At 37.5% G+C, this 14,421-nt stretch overlaps 2 protein-coding genes across 2 annotated transcripts; both read right to left on the bottom strand.

The window, feature by feature from the left end:
* Positions 1-631: 631 nt before the first annotated feature.
* Positions 632-5,157, bottom strand: LOC100262671 (uncharacterized). The gene is made up of 3 exons (XM_002283491.5): positions 5,013-5,157; positions 1,213-1,629; positions 632-1,123 (listed from the first exon to the last, which is right to left on the bottom strand). Exons 1-3 carry the CDS (start codon positions 5,058-5,060, stop codon positions 890-892), a joined length of 699 nt encoding a protein of 232 aa, XP_002283527.2. The 5' UTR covers positions 5,061-5,157; the 3' UTR covers positions 632-889.
* Positions 5,158-9,956: 4,799 nt separating this feature from the next.
* LOC100853539 (transcription factor RAX3) lies at positions 9,957-11,596 on the bottom strand. The gene is made up of 3 exons (XM_019216285.2): positions 11,286-11,596; positions 11,046-11,175; positions 9,957-10,901 (listed from the first exon to the last, which is right to left on the bottom strand). The coding sequence occupies exons 1-3, from the start codon at positions 11,419-11,421 to the stop codon at positions 10,145-10,147; spliced, it is 1,023 nt and encodes a 340-aa protein (XP_019071830.1). The 5' UTR covers positions 11,422-11,596; the 3' UTR covers positions 9,957-10,144.
* Positions 11,597-14,421: the final 2,825 nt, after the last annotated feature.

Genomic DNA, 14,421 nt, shown 5'->3' with positions numbered 1-14,421 from the left:
GCTTATTGCTTTCTAAACCATGGTTATTAGAACATCTTGGAGAAACCAGGAGAGTGCTTTGCTTTATGTTTATGGCATGGCTCTGTAATCAGCATACTGCACTCCATCCTAAACTTAATATTCCTTATATATATATTTTTAGTACAATTTTCGATTTGCATGGATGACGCTGCGAAGGGCCCTTAAACTGACAAATTGAGGTTGGAGTTTCTGATGAAATTTCATCTGAGAAACCACATCCAGTTGGGTAAAACTGGGGAGCAACTGGCAATGGTCCGGCTGGACTTCACTTGATTATCGAGCCCATGGAACTAAACCTTGCATGGCATTGACAAACGAAGACCCCAAAGTCATCTGCGCTTCACAATGTCCCAAAATGCTTTATCACCACCTCTGAAAAACCGGGCAATTAAAAATGGTGAAATGGATTGTGGACATATTTGAATGTTAACAATTGTTCCTTGGGGTGGGTTGGATAAATACAATAAACCATCACCACCCTGAAACATACCGAACCAATCACTAACCCTACAAAATCCATTATCACCATAAATACTCGATAGCTCCTGAACAATAATTAAGCGTGGATAGAGTACACGAATGCTCTGTTGATTTACTCCCTTTACACATGCAAAAATTTGCCCAGCATCTTGAAAAAAATAATGCTATCACATACTGTGCCCACGTCCACTTTATAGAACAGAAAATCTATGGTAATGGATTAGCTTGGAGCAGCAGTGATTCTAAATTTCAATTTGTTTTTTAATGCAAGGCTTAAATGAATGGACCTTGATCCTAGATACCTCAGTTTTTGAGCATCTGATTCAAGTATGAAAAGCAGGAAAAGGTTCATGTAAATATTTCCATGTACAAGGACATAGCTGCATGTCTAGTTGATTGCTTCTGTAATATCGGAAGTCTCTTGGCATGAAAAGAAATTCTGTCCACTTTGTCCATCTCTTCCTTCCAGTAAACCTTTCCACAGCCACAAAATTTGCATCAATCCACCATTGGCAACATGCAAAAGAAATGCCTGTCCTTGTGAAGTAAGAAATGTGGACATGAACTTCACAAAGACAAAGAAGCAACCAATGCCCAAAAGGGGCTGCTTCAAACCCGTTTTCTGTTAAACAGAAAATCAATGACACAATAAATCATCACCATAAGAAGTCAAGTGACTGAAGGATGTGAAGAATACAGAAGAAAATATACCTCTGAGTTGGGAAACAATTCTCGAGATGTCTCTTTCAAGAAGTCAGCCATCATGCAGCCAACAAACAAACCAAAGGGAATCATCAATTCTTTGTTTCTGGAGATGCAAAATATGACATCTGATACTGAGCTAAGAATGAATAATGTAATAAAAGACCATTTCAGTGCTTTCTGTCCAAGCAAAAGCAGTTGTTGCAGCACTGTATCCTCTGCTTTCTTCCATGGGAAATCTTTAAGTGAATCAGGAGCAGCCTCCCATAATCTTTTCCTAAGGATACTCATTTGCATTTTGACCTTATTTTGTTCACTGAACTGTGCCATAGTTCGTAGTTTTATAGAATGTGAGTGCAAGGTTTGGCGATTGTAGGCATGGGATAGTGAGCACCCATGGAGCTGACAAGGTCTTAACAAGTTAATCTGTACAAGGGAGTAAAAAGGAATGTCATACAAGAAAAGTTCCAGATTCACAAATTTATAAGCTTCCATCAGCAAAGGATTCTCATTTCTGAAATAGCTTTCTCCCTTAAATATAATAATCCTTCCAAGTGTATGGAGAATTATCAGAAAGAAGTCAATTAAGTACCGATAATTTACTTAGGAGCACAGGGAACAGTAAATATAAGATAGAATGCAAATGGGAGTGGCTCAGATTGGCAAAGAATATTTTGATTGAAGCATTGTTTAACATGGAAAAGAGAACAATAGAGCACCGGTAACACACTAATATGCACAAATGTTTATCAGTATTTGGTGTAGAGAAAGGTATTAAGGAAGTCGAAGAAGCTGAGGGTTGCTCATATCGGTCTGGGCCTTTTTTGAGGAGAGATTTAAAAGCAAGTTGGCATCTTGTAAAAGACAGTTCTCATCTAAAGGGGGAAGAACACTCTTGCTAGCCTGCCAATCTATTATATGTCAGTTTTTGCAATTCCTAGGAAGGTGGGATGTGATCAAGAGAAGACCTAGAAAGGCTTTCTATGGAGAGGTGGCAGTTTAGAGAGCAAGATCATGTTCAAGAAAGGTTGTTGGGGGTTTGGGAATGAGAAGCATTGTGCATCTTAACAAAGCTCTGATGGGTAATTGACCCTAGATTAGGAGAAATGTGTTTGCACACTAGCATTTAGAAAAAAGTGGAAGACAGGAATCACTTGTCTAAAATTAAATTTATCTTTACTAGTTTGAAAATATTTAGATAATTATGCACTCACACATTACTTCTCAATATGCTTCCTAAAATTCCCTTTTTCAAAAGTGTGTTGGACTTCATATGCACTTCCTCTCCTCCTCTCACTCTCCCTCTTTCATTCTTTCACAAAATGCTCTATCTATAATGTCTTTCTCCCATTCAAACACCTCCACTAACATTAAACCCTAATAATATCTCATTGTCCTGCTCTATCTCTCTTCATCTCATTTTCCCATCATGAAAAACTTCTAGTCCCACCATAAACTACTGGTATCTTACCTATTAACTATTCTTTCTTGGCTATTCATAATTAATATGAGTATAGAAAAATATGGTATAGAATTTTTAAAAAATATTGAACATTAACAATTAATAATACAATGATAAATAATTTCAATTTATTTATCACACAAGATCCTTTTTAAAGAAAGATAAGAAAAATGAATCATGAAATAGAAGGTTCAATCCAAATAGATGCAATTCATATTCTGATGAGTCTGAGAAAGAGAATAGGAGAATTAGGAAATTAGGGTTTGATGTTGGTAAAAGTGTTCGCATGAGAGGGATTTTGCAGATAGGGCTTTTTATGGAAGAATGAGAGAGGGAGAGGAAGAGCAAGAGAGTGAACCGGTAACAAGCATTTCCTTGAGGTGATAAATAAAAAAGGGCATTTTCGAAAGCATATAGGAAGGTAATGTCAGGGTGCATGATTATCTTGTGCAATTTCTCCTTTGTCCAACTAAAGAGATATAGAATTTAAGGCATCAACTAAAGTTTGTTTCTTTGTTTGGGAGGTGGCTGGGAAGAAATTCACATTTGAGCAACTTATGAAGTGGGGTTGACCTATGGTAAATCAAATGTTGCCTCTGCAAACAAGACTTTGAATCATTTGAGCACATTCTCCTGCATTATGATTGAACCCCAAGTCCATCGTCTTTGGTTTTCACTTTCTTTGATATGTCTTGGGTTCTTCCTCGTTTTATTAGAGACATGTTACCTATTTGGCATAAAACTTTGTTGGGGTTGATAATAGAAAGATCTAGAGGTTGATCCTTTCGTGCCTTTTTTGGAATATATGAAAAGAGAGCAATCGTAGAATATTTAAAGGGATAGAGCAGTTGACTTTAGCTTTAGCTATGAAAAGTGCACTCCTAAAAACCTTATCATATGGGAATCAGCTAGTTGGTGCAAGATTGTGCTAGCTAGGTTTGGTTCGTACATCCATTTCTTTTGGCATGTTTGGTATACTTCATGTGTAAATAGGTTGCACTCCTTTTTATTTGGTTCTTCATTATATATTTAGTTTTAATTATTTATCAAAAAAGAAAAACAAGTTGTGCAAAAGAGATAGAAGAAAATAAATGACAAGTTATTTGATTTATGATATCAAGGATCACTGACGCCACCTATAAGATAGGACAACTAAACAAATTCAAATTGAATGCATGGAATTCAATCAACAAGATCTATCTATATCCTCTGAACAAAGATAAATGAGCAAAACCAGAATGACATACAAGGAACAATATAAATATGAGGCATTATTTTTCATCAAAAAGGTATCTGAACTTCAAATTGACCAAAAATCCTTTCCACATAACCCCTCATTATAGTGGTTAGCCCACTAACTCCATTAACTATTTCTAGAATAAACACTCTTAGTATTTTTTTTACTTTCCATATTTTATTAGACTTCTAGCATGTATTGTAATAAGGATAACATTAGAGTTGGTACACGACTGAAGTTCTGAAGAGCTAAGCTGATCATCCCATAAGTAAAGCATGTAACAAAGGAGCAAGCATATACAAAATTGTAACTTGTAAGACATTTCATTAGGGGTGGAAATTCATAAAAGTGGGTAATGTTCGTGACGTATCAAAGCCTAAGCATTCTACTAAGCATTTAGTAATTAAAATGATTATTAAATGGGTCAATTCAGATCAAATTTGTATTTTGTAGGATGACCCAAAAAATACCTATTTACTAAATCGGTTATCCAAGTCGACATAAATTTGACCCAAATGCGATTATACTCCACTCAAACCCAGGAAAAGCATGTTGTGTTTGAGTGTATTTGTGAACTGAATCAAACTTTGTCTACCCTACACTTCATCCAGAACCAATAACCATTGTATCAAATCTTTATCATGAACTCGAACGACCTAACAGATTACTATGGAAACCAACATTGAATTTCATATTTCACCTGAATGTGAGTCTGTTAACCACCTCACTTTCAAACTTCCCCTTTTTTTCCTCCCAAAGAGAGGAAGGCGCTTCACCTTAGCCATCCAGCAATCCAACTCCAAAAACGCATAAGCATATTTACTCTACATCTTCGGACCCAAGCCTTGAGCTAGTTCAAGCTTTCATTTTCTTGAAAAAAAAAAAGAAAAATAAATAAAACAATGCTAACTTCAATCCTACCGCTTAGGGCCTTCTCCAGATCAAAGAGAAGAATACAAATTCTGAACCACACAATTTGTGAATTATTATACAATACCAAGAGTATGAATGATTCAAACCCTTAACAATGTTGTAAAAATATAATTGTGGAGTGCCACAATACTTAAAAGACAACTTATATCGAGAAAGGAAAAGGAGGAGAGATCATACACGAAATCTTGAAGACCAAACTGTAACTGTAGACGCCGGTAGCGCCATACCTCTCGCCGTCGGTTCACCTTTCACGGTTTCACGCTGCGCTTTCTCCTCGTCTCTGTAGGGTTTACCAGATTAGAGGGTATAGCCGTCATTTACTAAGTAACCAAATTATTATTATTATTTTCTGAAACGCTATCGGGCCAGGCCGAAAAAGGCCAAAGGGGAATTTGGGCTGAGCCAACAGGGGTATACTGAAGATAGAAAAAGGTCAGCCGAGGGCCATAAATCAATTGGGCAGATAAATCAAGCACAAACCCAACTACCCAGGCCCATTTCTAATCAATGGCAATGGCTCATGTACGGTACTCACATGTTGTTTATAACTTTATATTATGATGAATTAAAATCTATCACTACATTTATAAAAATTGATTTCAGTCACTCATCATTCACATAAATCCAAATTATTCCTATTTTTGAGAAGGTATTATTATATAATCTCAAATCCTTTCCGAGAATTTCAATTTCTGATTATTAGTGGCTTGAATATCTTCGAGGGTGTCGGCATTTTACCCGTAAAGAACACCTAATACATAAGTTAAGTCAAAAAACAATAAGAATAATGATGAATTAAAATAAAATAAAAAATGATTAAAGTAGGCAAACCAGTAGATGATGATTTTAATTAAAATAAGGCAGTGGATCAAAGGGCCATCCTCCTCCTTTATCCAACTTTTTTTGACATCTGAATGAAGACCCAGAGGGGCAACTCATCTTGTTTTCCTTGGAAACAGAATAATGCAGGTTTTCTTAAAGTACGTTTTTAAATGTAATGTCCAAAGATAGGACAAAGCTGAAAGTATTCCTCATGTTAGTGAGTGTCACAATCATTGAATTAAAAAAAGGATGAGATTTAGAATAATGGGAACGGGGTTGATTAAAAATGAAAAAGTGGGCAAGAATAGTCGTCGTTTGGCTGTTGTCATGGACTCCATAAGCCTCAATCACGGATTTTTTTGGTTTATGCCGTCGTCACCAAGTTGACAGAATGTGCCTTCAATAAGTCAATTTCAAAATTTTGGTTTTTTGTTGGGGACTCCTTCTGCGGTGCCTCTTCTTGGTGAGGGATATTCCTTCTGGCTTTACAGCAAGTAATCACTTACAAGCTTCCTAGTTTTAACTCTCCGAATCACAAAGCCCAGGACTTTTAGGATCTCCTGCGTATGCCGGAGGTTATGTTAATTTCTGCTACACTTTTTGTGCGGGACAAAAGTACTGTACAATTTAAAATATTGTTAGGTACAGTGTATATGTACATGTGAGCCAGACTATGTTAGGGTGTGCGTTTAGATAAGCACGAAGAGTGGGCTTTTAGAAAAGAGTGAACAGCAACAATATATTTGTGTTGGGAATGTAACTTCCACCTTCTTAATTATTAGCTTTTCGCATTATGCGCCAAGAAATATTGCATGTTGTCAGACCATATTTATTGAGTGTCTGCCCCATGCATGGTAGGAAAAAAATTCCCTTATTGGAAGGTTATGATTGTCTGAGTTAATATTTGGTATATACCCATCTCAAACTTTGGGTCTGATCTCTGTCTTTCTCTCTCTCTGCATCTTTCTGCTAGGTGTTGAATGGTTGTTAGGTATGTGGGCATTGGTACTAGGAAAAAACATCACGAGGCTCATCATTTGGTTCGTTGCTTAGTTGATTGTGAAACGTGACTGTAGCACATATATCTAATTTTCTGTTCTCCAATTAAAACCTGTTCTTTCAGATCAAGAAACCTATTCTCAACTACTTCTCCCACGATTTCTCTTATTTGATGGAGCTGAAGCTAACGTCTGACTAGCTTTCCTTCAATTTTTCTTCTTAATATGGATTTTGTATCATTGTATGTATCTCAAACAAATCAAGTTTATTGACGTGCTTGTTGGCTGAGAAAGGTTGGACCACCTAGTCTGCTACCTTTCCGTCATGTATGCAGTATCTCCAAGAGTGGTAACCCTAAAAAAAAAAAAACAGTTTTCAAAGCCTCTCAAGCAAAAATTCTCATAGCTTTAAGCCCCTTTCGTAGCTAGTATGATCAACATTCCCCTAGTCTGCTGCCTGAGCATTGAGCACAAGATCACTAGGCACCCTTCTTGATAGTTTTTTCTTGATTCCTATTTAAGTATGTACCCACTTCTTATATATGTTTATATTTTATTCTTATGTTATTCAAATAAAAAATAATTTCACTTTTCTTCCATGCATTCACGATCATGGAGAGAAAAAGGTCAGCGACATGTCAACAAACCATACAGGAGAAGGAAGAAGTGTATGGTAAGTGATATTAGTTAATTCAAGATATCTTAGTCTTGCTATTTTTATATTCTAACCCAATTTCAGAGTTGGTTTGGCTTTACGGGCCGACACTCTGATCAATTGCTTGCCAAAATAACTACTGGTTTCAAACTTTCAAGTTATGTCAACCTATTGTTAACAAATCATGACCATGGCTTACCAAACAAAGATAATTAATCAGCACAAACAATATTATTTTTCTTATCTAAAATAGTATTACAACTGTAATCAACTATGCTGGTTGTCTACTTCTTAGCAGAGAGACAATCCTTGATAGTGAAGAGTATGCTTCAAAACCTTCCTAATTTCAAAGACATTAATGGCTGTTTTAATTTTCCTTCGTAGTACAGCTTTCCAAATATTCATTGCATCATATGGTAGAATTGGGCTTGATACATCAGATGGCAACTAAAATTATGGTAGCAGCCATGTACATGAAAGAGGCTTAAAATTTTGTCAAGTAAATTGCTTAATTAGGATTACACAACTTTGTTTCCATAATGTTGAACCGGTGGATCAGGCTGCAGGGAGAAATACGACACAGATTGTTATAGATGTTGGCTGCTGGCGTGAATCTGTAACCAAACTATCATGTATGGTTGGATTAATCATGAGCTAGGCTTAATTGAGTTACGAAATCTCAAAATATTGGCTATTGAACATTTAAAGCTCTATAATTGAGTTACGAAATCTCAAAATATTGGCTATTGAACATTTAATGCTCTAAATGATGAAGGATAAATGGGACTTTATACCCCAAAGTCTGGCTGCTATTTGTGATATTGATTGAAACCAAAAACAATGAATTATCTATTGCCCGTAAGCACGTGCAGACAGGTTGACCGATTATGGGTGCATAATTGCAACGTTAGGTAACAATCAGTATCAACCATATCACTGGCATTTCAAACAATATGCGCACAAGTGAACATCCTTACTTGAGAAACTCGGGTCTCCTAGTGCTTATATGCATATTTATAATACTGTTTTGGATATCTAGCTTGAAGACTTGAGAGGGAGATTTGCAAAATGAGGGACCTAAACCATAGAGATGACTAGCTACTTGAGGCTTGCTCAAACAATCTTCTCTCTGAGGAAATCCCTTCCATGATCACCTGTGTATCCTTCATTGAAGATTTACCAGGCATAGATTTGGAGGTAAGGATCAAGCAGATTCTAGAAAAACAGTTCAATGCACACATCCCACTTGCTTGATCTATCACCAAATTATAGAAAACAGACATCTTTTCTTGAGGATTAATACAAAGACACTAAACCATATATAAAATAAGAATCTTCAATACCCTAACACTCAGAAAACATGAATAATTAATTTCTCTTTGATAATGCTCATCATCCTCACATTGCTAAGATATCTGAGCCTGTGATAAGGTATATATTGGCAGGCTGTTCAATTTCTATACTACTTGAAAGTCTGTATATTCTAAGGCTTTGGCTTCTCCTGAGTTCTCTATCTAATTTCTCTCTCAATCCTTCTTCGCAATCAATTCCGCTTAATTGACTCCATACCCGCATTTATGTGGTTCTTGCATAAATTCGCATCATATGATGGACATTGATGTGTGATTAAGGCACAGGTAAGTTACAACCAAACATTAAGCGCACTTCACCATATCAGCTAGGCCTGTTTGAAGGAACCTCGTAAGCATGAAGGGAAAACTCATCCACTCTAAGTAATCGCAATCTAATCACCTATCTGCATGGATGGCATTACTAACAAGAAGTGAGGATCTAAATTATCATAATTGTTGAAATCCAACTACATAACTTCTATCATGGGTTTCTGGAATATACATAAATATGTGACTATGTGACTCAACTAATGGCCGACAAAGATAGATTTTAGCTTACTTGGATCATGAACAATTTCAAATAGGGTGGCATGATCCTAACAACTAAGCTTGGATGCCTGGTTCTCTTGTGCCAAAAACAAGCATGCATGAGTACCTCTAGTGTTATGGAAATAATGTGCCTGATGTTTTCATAGAAATGAGAACGTTTAAATGTTGCAATTTGAAATCAGAGTTGGTGAAGATTCAAGGTAATTTGACTGATAAATGAAGCCCAATGGTGTTGTCCAGGTGAGGTGAAAAAGTTGTAAGATTGGCAGAAGTGACTATGGTTACTTGTGATCATCATTACTGTCTTAAGTTCCACTATGCTTTATCTAGTCTTGGACTTTGGGGGACTATGAACCTAATTTTCTTGAACCCTAATGTGTGATTTTGGTTTACAGCTAGGATTCCTTCCATGGTACAAGAAAGTCAGGAGTTTGATGAAATCCAAGAGCGCTAGCTATAAGTTCTGATCCCACATTATGGAAATATTAAGAAAAATAAATTCGGCACATGGTCACCCATATGATACATGCGTTAAAAGAAAGCGCATACCTTTTATTAGTATTCAAAGGAACACTCATCTTTCTTCACCAGATCACTCAGTACGTGGGAACAACAGATCCAAGCATGTCTCCACTCAAGAAGCTAGAGTAATTGAGCCAAGTTTGCATTAGTTAGGGTTATATATATAGGCTTTCAAGCACTAAATGCCCCTAATTCAACAATAGAGAGATTCAGGCCAATAAAGTACAGTAAAAGTGTTCATTGAAGAAGCAACTTAGAGATACTAAAGTCAGTTCTTAGAGCAAGCAAATATGAGAAAACAGAAGTGCAAAACAAACAAATCACCGGATGAGTTTATTAGAATTTTCGGTCTGGGAATCCAGCACCAACTTCACAACCGGTTCAAATTTACACCATCCATGTTCAGTGTGGTTATCGCGGGGTAGGGTACCTCAACTCATCAAAGTCATGTTCTTGCGTCACCCCTTGCTGTTGAAGACCTTCATAGTTGGAAGCAACAGGAGGATAAACCAGAGAGCTCGTCTCACCCCAACTGAGACTTTGCTCATAAGCAGTTGATCCGGGTTTGTTATTGGCCATGTCCTGCGCATATAAGAACTCCAGCCCATCTAATCTTTGTGGGTTGCTACAAGCCATCTCCTCCAGCTCAGCTAAAAAACTGTTCTGTCCTTGTAGCATGTGTAGCCCTCCCCCTTCCATATTGTACTCAGCGTTTGGAAATTCAGAACGAGGGTTGTTTAGGGCATTCATAGGAGAAGAAGACAGAAAGTTTACTGAGTGGTCAAAAGGTTGTTGAACGGATGAAATATCAATCGGGAGCTGAAGATTTGTCCCGTTTTGGAGTGGTTGTCCGTCATCAGAAAATCTTCCCCCAAGCCTGATCAACAATCTTCTGATGGATGAATGATCGTTGAAGCGTGGTTCTTCGTTTGGGTACGGTATTGGTGCTGGCACGGGCAACTCAGGCCAGTAAGGGTTTAAGTTTTCATTATCAGAAACCATGGCGTTCCCACTTGCTCTTTTCATCTCTTGCTTCGGGCAGCTACCTCTGCGAGCCTGTTGTTCTTTGCGCTGCTTACCAAGGAGCTTCTTCTTCAGTCTCGTATTCCAGTAGTTCTTTATATCATTGTCAGTTCGTCCTGGTAATTGTGCTGCAATAACAGACCACCTGTTCATGAAAACCAAGTGTTTCATTACAACATGAGCCACTCCTGTAAAATCAACCCATTGTACCACTCAAAAGAGGTCTAAGAGATGGTTAATTATATACAGATCTACAGTTATGAGCATCATTAAATTTTTGAGGGCACACCTGCTTCCAATACTTATATACAGGCTACAGATGATGTTATCTTCTTCTTCAGAGAATCCTCCGTGCCTGATATTTGGGCGGAGATAGTTTAACCATCTAAGGCGGCAGCTCTTCCCACATCTCTTGAGGCCTGTATACAAACAATTCTCATTTACCATGTGAGAAATTGGAAGTTCAACTGAGTTGATCTTAATAAATGAAGATAGAAAAGGGAAAGAGAGAAAGTTGATTCGGGATTACCAATTTTTTGTGGCAAAGCGATCCAATTACCACCAGTGCCATGCTGCTCAATATATGACTTGAGCTTGGCATCTTCTTCAGGCGACCATGGGCCTTTCTTGACGTTGGCTTTGTCACAGCAAGGTGCCCTCCCCATTTCTTCTGTGTTGTGAGCTTGAGGTATGAGGGAGAGAGATTTCACTCCTCTTTTCTTGAAAGTAAGGGTTGTATGAGAGAGATTATAATAGGCGGAAGAAGATAAACATTATTTCCGAAAGAGCCATATTGTTTTAAAATGGGTATGGCAAAAAGATGTGCCCTTGAATAGAATATTCGAGAAATTAAATATGCCAGTTTTTTCTTCTTCTTTTTAGTCCGGAATCTATTTTTTATGGAGATATACCAGGACTTTTCATTTCATTGGAACTTTTAAGTGAAATATCCCAACCATCTATCGGGAGATAGCAGGATTATTGGGTTGACATAGATCAACACATGATATGTAGACCGTCCCACACATACATGCGAGATACACTGTATCTTCACATTTCATATTATTATGCCATCATTTTAGCTGTTATCTTTGTAAGGATTAGATGATGCTGGGTCCTTCCCATGTTTGACAAGGTTACATTTTTGTTTGGTTCTTATCACTCAACCAAACCAATTCAGTTGGAATGAGCTATACTTGTACATGTCTCCTGTGCTGATTGGGAGAATATTCTTTGCTATGGTAAGGACTTGAGATATACTATCTTAATGGCCATTTTCATACCCCCAACCACCCCAACACACAGAGCCACCGCATCGTATGGTTAAGAATGAGAGAAAAATATAGTGTTGAATTCAGAACAAAAGTCAAATTCATCTGATGATTGAAACATCCAAATTAAGGTCTAACCTAGCAGAATTCTAGAAGCGAAAAGAGAGGACACTGCCAGATATTAAAATCACCAGGAAACCAAAAGGAAATTTCGTTTCTCCGGTAGGTTACCTAATCTCCAACAGAATTAATTAGAGGAACATAGCATCGCCCGGCTCCGGCTGCAAGAACAATGTTGTATTCTAGACCCCATCACCTGTATAGCTTCCAGGAAAAGAAAACCATGTCAAGAGAACAGTGCTGAGCCAAGTTAGTGAATAGCAAGACAAATGATGGTAAGTCCCATATTTTTTCTTCATGCTGCCATGGCGGAATTTAATTGGAAGAAAAATCGTGTAGTGCTGAATGTTTTGTGCCCTATAGCGCAATCCCATGGAAGAAAATCATTGATATACTGATGAATATTGACTTGTTTATGAATCCAGTGGTATGGGCTGTCTCTTAGGAAAGGATGAGTGTCCGTATGAAATGGGCTTAGGATGCTCCTACAGGTGAGCATGTCGGGTGGAAGGCGCCAACACATAAATCCTATTCCAATCAAGTCACACCACATTGAAAAATAGAGCTAAAGTAAAATGAGATTGAACAAACATGTGCTCACTTAAAGCAGGCAAATTAGGTGTTTGAGGTGGCATGGCCATTAAAGGACCCCGCTGAATTGACTGAGGCAGCTGGAGGCAGGATTGTGGAATACAAATTCATAGTATACTCATGTAGCTTTTCAAAGGATGGCTAGGAGAAAGGAAATATAAATCCATTAGAAGTGAAATTACAGGAAAAACGGAATGAATATGTAATACCGTGCATATCATAGCTGAGGAAGAAAATAACTCTAGAAAACTGGTTTCCAGAGCTTTAAAGGGCTAAGAAAAATGGAAAAATGAAGGAAAAGAGGTAAGCTCCTAAACATTTTTTTTTTCTTTTTATATCACTGACCAATTGGTTTACGAATTAAAACATAGGTATAAGGAAATTAAATTGATGAACCTTCCGCAGTTTGGCACGTAGGCCCACTTTTGAATCTATCAGAACAATGCAAGTGTTCCATCTATTAAGTATCTTAACAAGAAAAAGAATTGAAGGATGGTGGGGTTGCATGCCTGCATTGCGGTCAATGTCAGTGCATGACAGACAAGCTTTGCTGCAATTCGAGGCGACCTTTTTTGATTTGTGATTTCTCAAGGTAATGATTTGTAAATCATAATTGATTGGTTCAACATTTGAACAGCACAGATGGATTTGGTGAGGAACGACTCTCAAAAATCAGCTTTTTCCGTTCTCTGATCGACCCACTTGTTAAATTCAAAATATTAAATGGGTCAAATTTATATTAATTAGTTAGGTCAGAAGAATTCCACAAATGTGTATATAATATGCATCATACCACATAAATGTGAGAGAAGATCAACTTAAAGATCGAAAAATTCTTCACCGGGTGAAAAAAGACAAAGGTGGATAGGAATAGAGATTGAATGTCAAAGATATGTTTCACGATTTTTTATGGTGGGGGATTTGAAACTTTTGGTCCGCTTTGCAGACTCCGTTAATGTAAAAGGAAAACGGTGAATATTTTTTTATCCAGAAAGGAGCATGAAATATAAAGTATAGAAAAACACAGGTAGAAACGTCCTTAACACGCATAGAAAGACAAAAGTCTTTTTATATATCAGCTCACGACCGCCATTAACGTCACAAAGACACACACAGGCCTCATTTTCCAAGCCTGCCAGGGCCTACATGTTTGAAATTTCTATCTTTTTGGCAATCTTTTTCAGTACAGCTCAAGGCAACTTCATTCTCCGGGTTCTTGTTGTTTGACACAAGAAAAAAAATTTTAAATTATTTACTTTTACGGGAAAGAAAATGCTTATATTTCATGAGTTGCCAGCGTGAGCACATGCAGGCTGATATTGACGCAGTTTCTTCCCACCTTTTTTCAACCCTTTCCACCACCCTTGCCTAGGCCCAGTTTGTTGACTCATGCTCTGCTCCACTGTGTGCTAGCGCTGTTGGATTGGGGCCGTAGATATGTCAGAATTCAAGGTGCCTAATTTGTTGCATAAGAGAATGGAGACTGGCTAAATTCTTATGGTTAAGATTCGTTCTCCCATTCAACTTCTCAGTAAGCGGCCGGCCGTGAATTGAACCTTTATCATTAAAACATTCCAGCCTCTTTTGTCTTGAATTTCTATAACAATGTCATGGGCATTTGGCAGTATGTTTCGGCAAACAGCTATCCAGTGGGTTGATTAGTAATGAGAAGTGAGGGGGACC

The sequence above is a fragment of the Vitis vinifera genome, chromosome 18 (genome assembly GCF_030704535.1).
Source record: "Vitis vinifera cultivar Pinot Noir 40024 chromosome 18, ASM3070453v1".
NCBI lineage: Eukaryota > Viridiplantae > Streptophyta > Magnoliopsida > Vitales > Vitaceae > Vitis > Vitis vinifera.
Note: the sequence above shows the minus strand (reverse complement) of the source record. Positions and strands in the feature narration are given on the sequence as shown.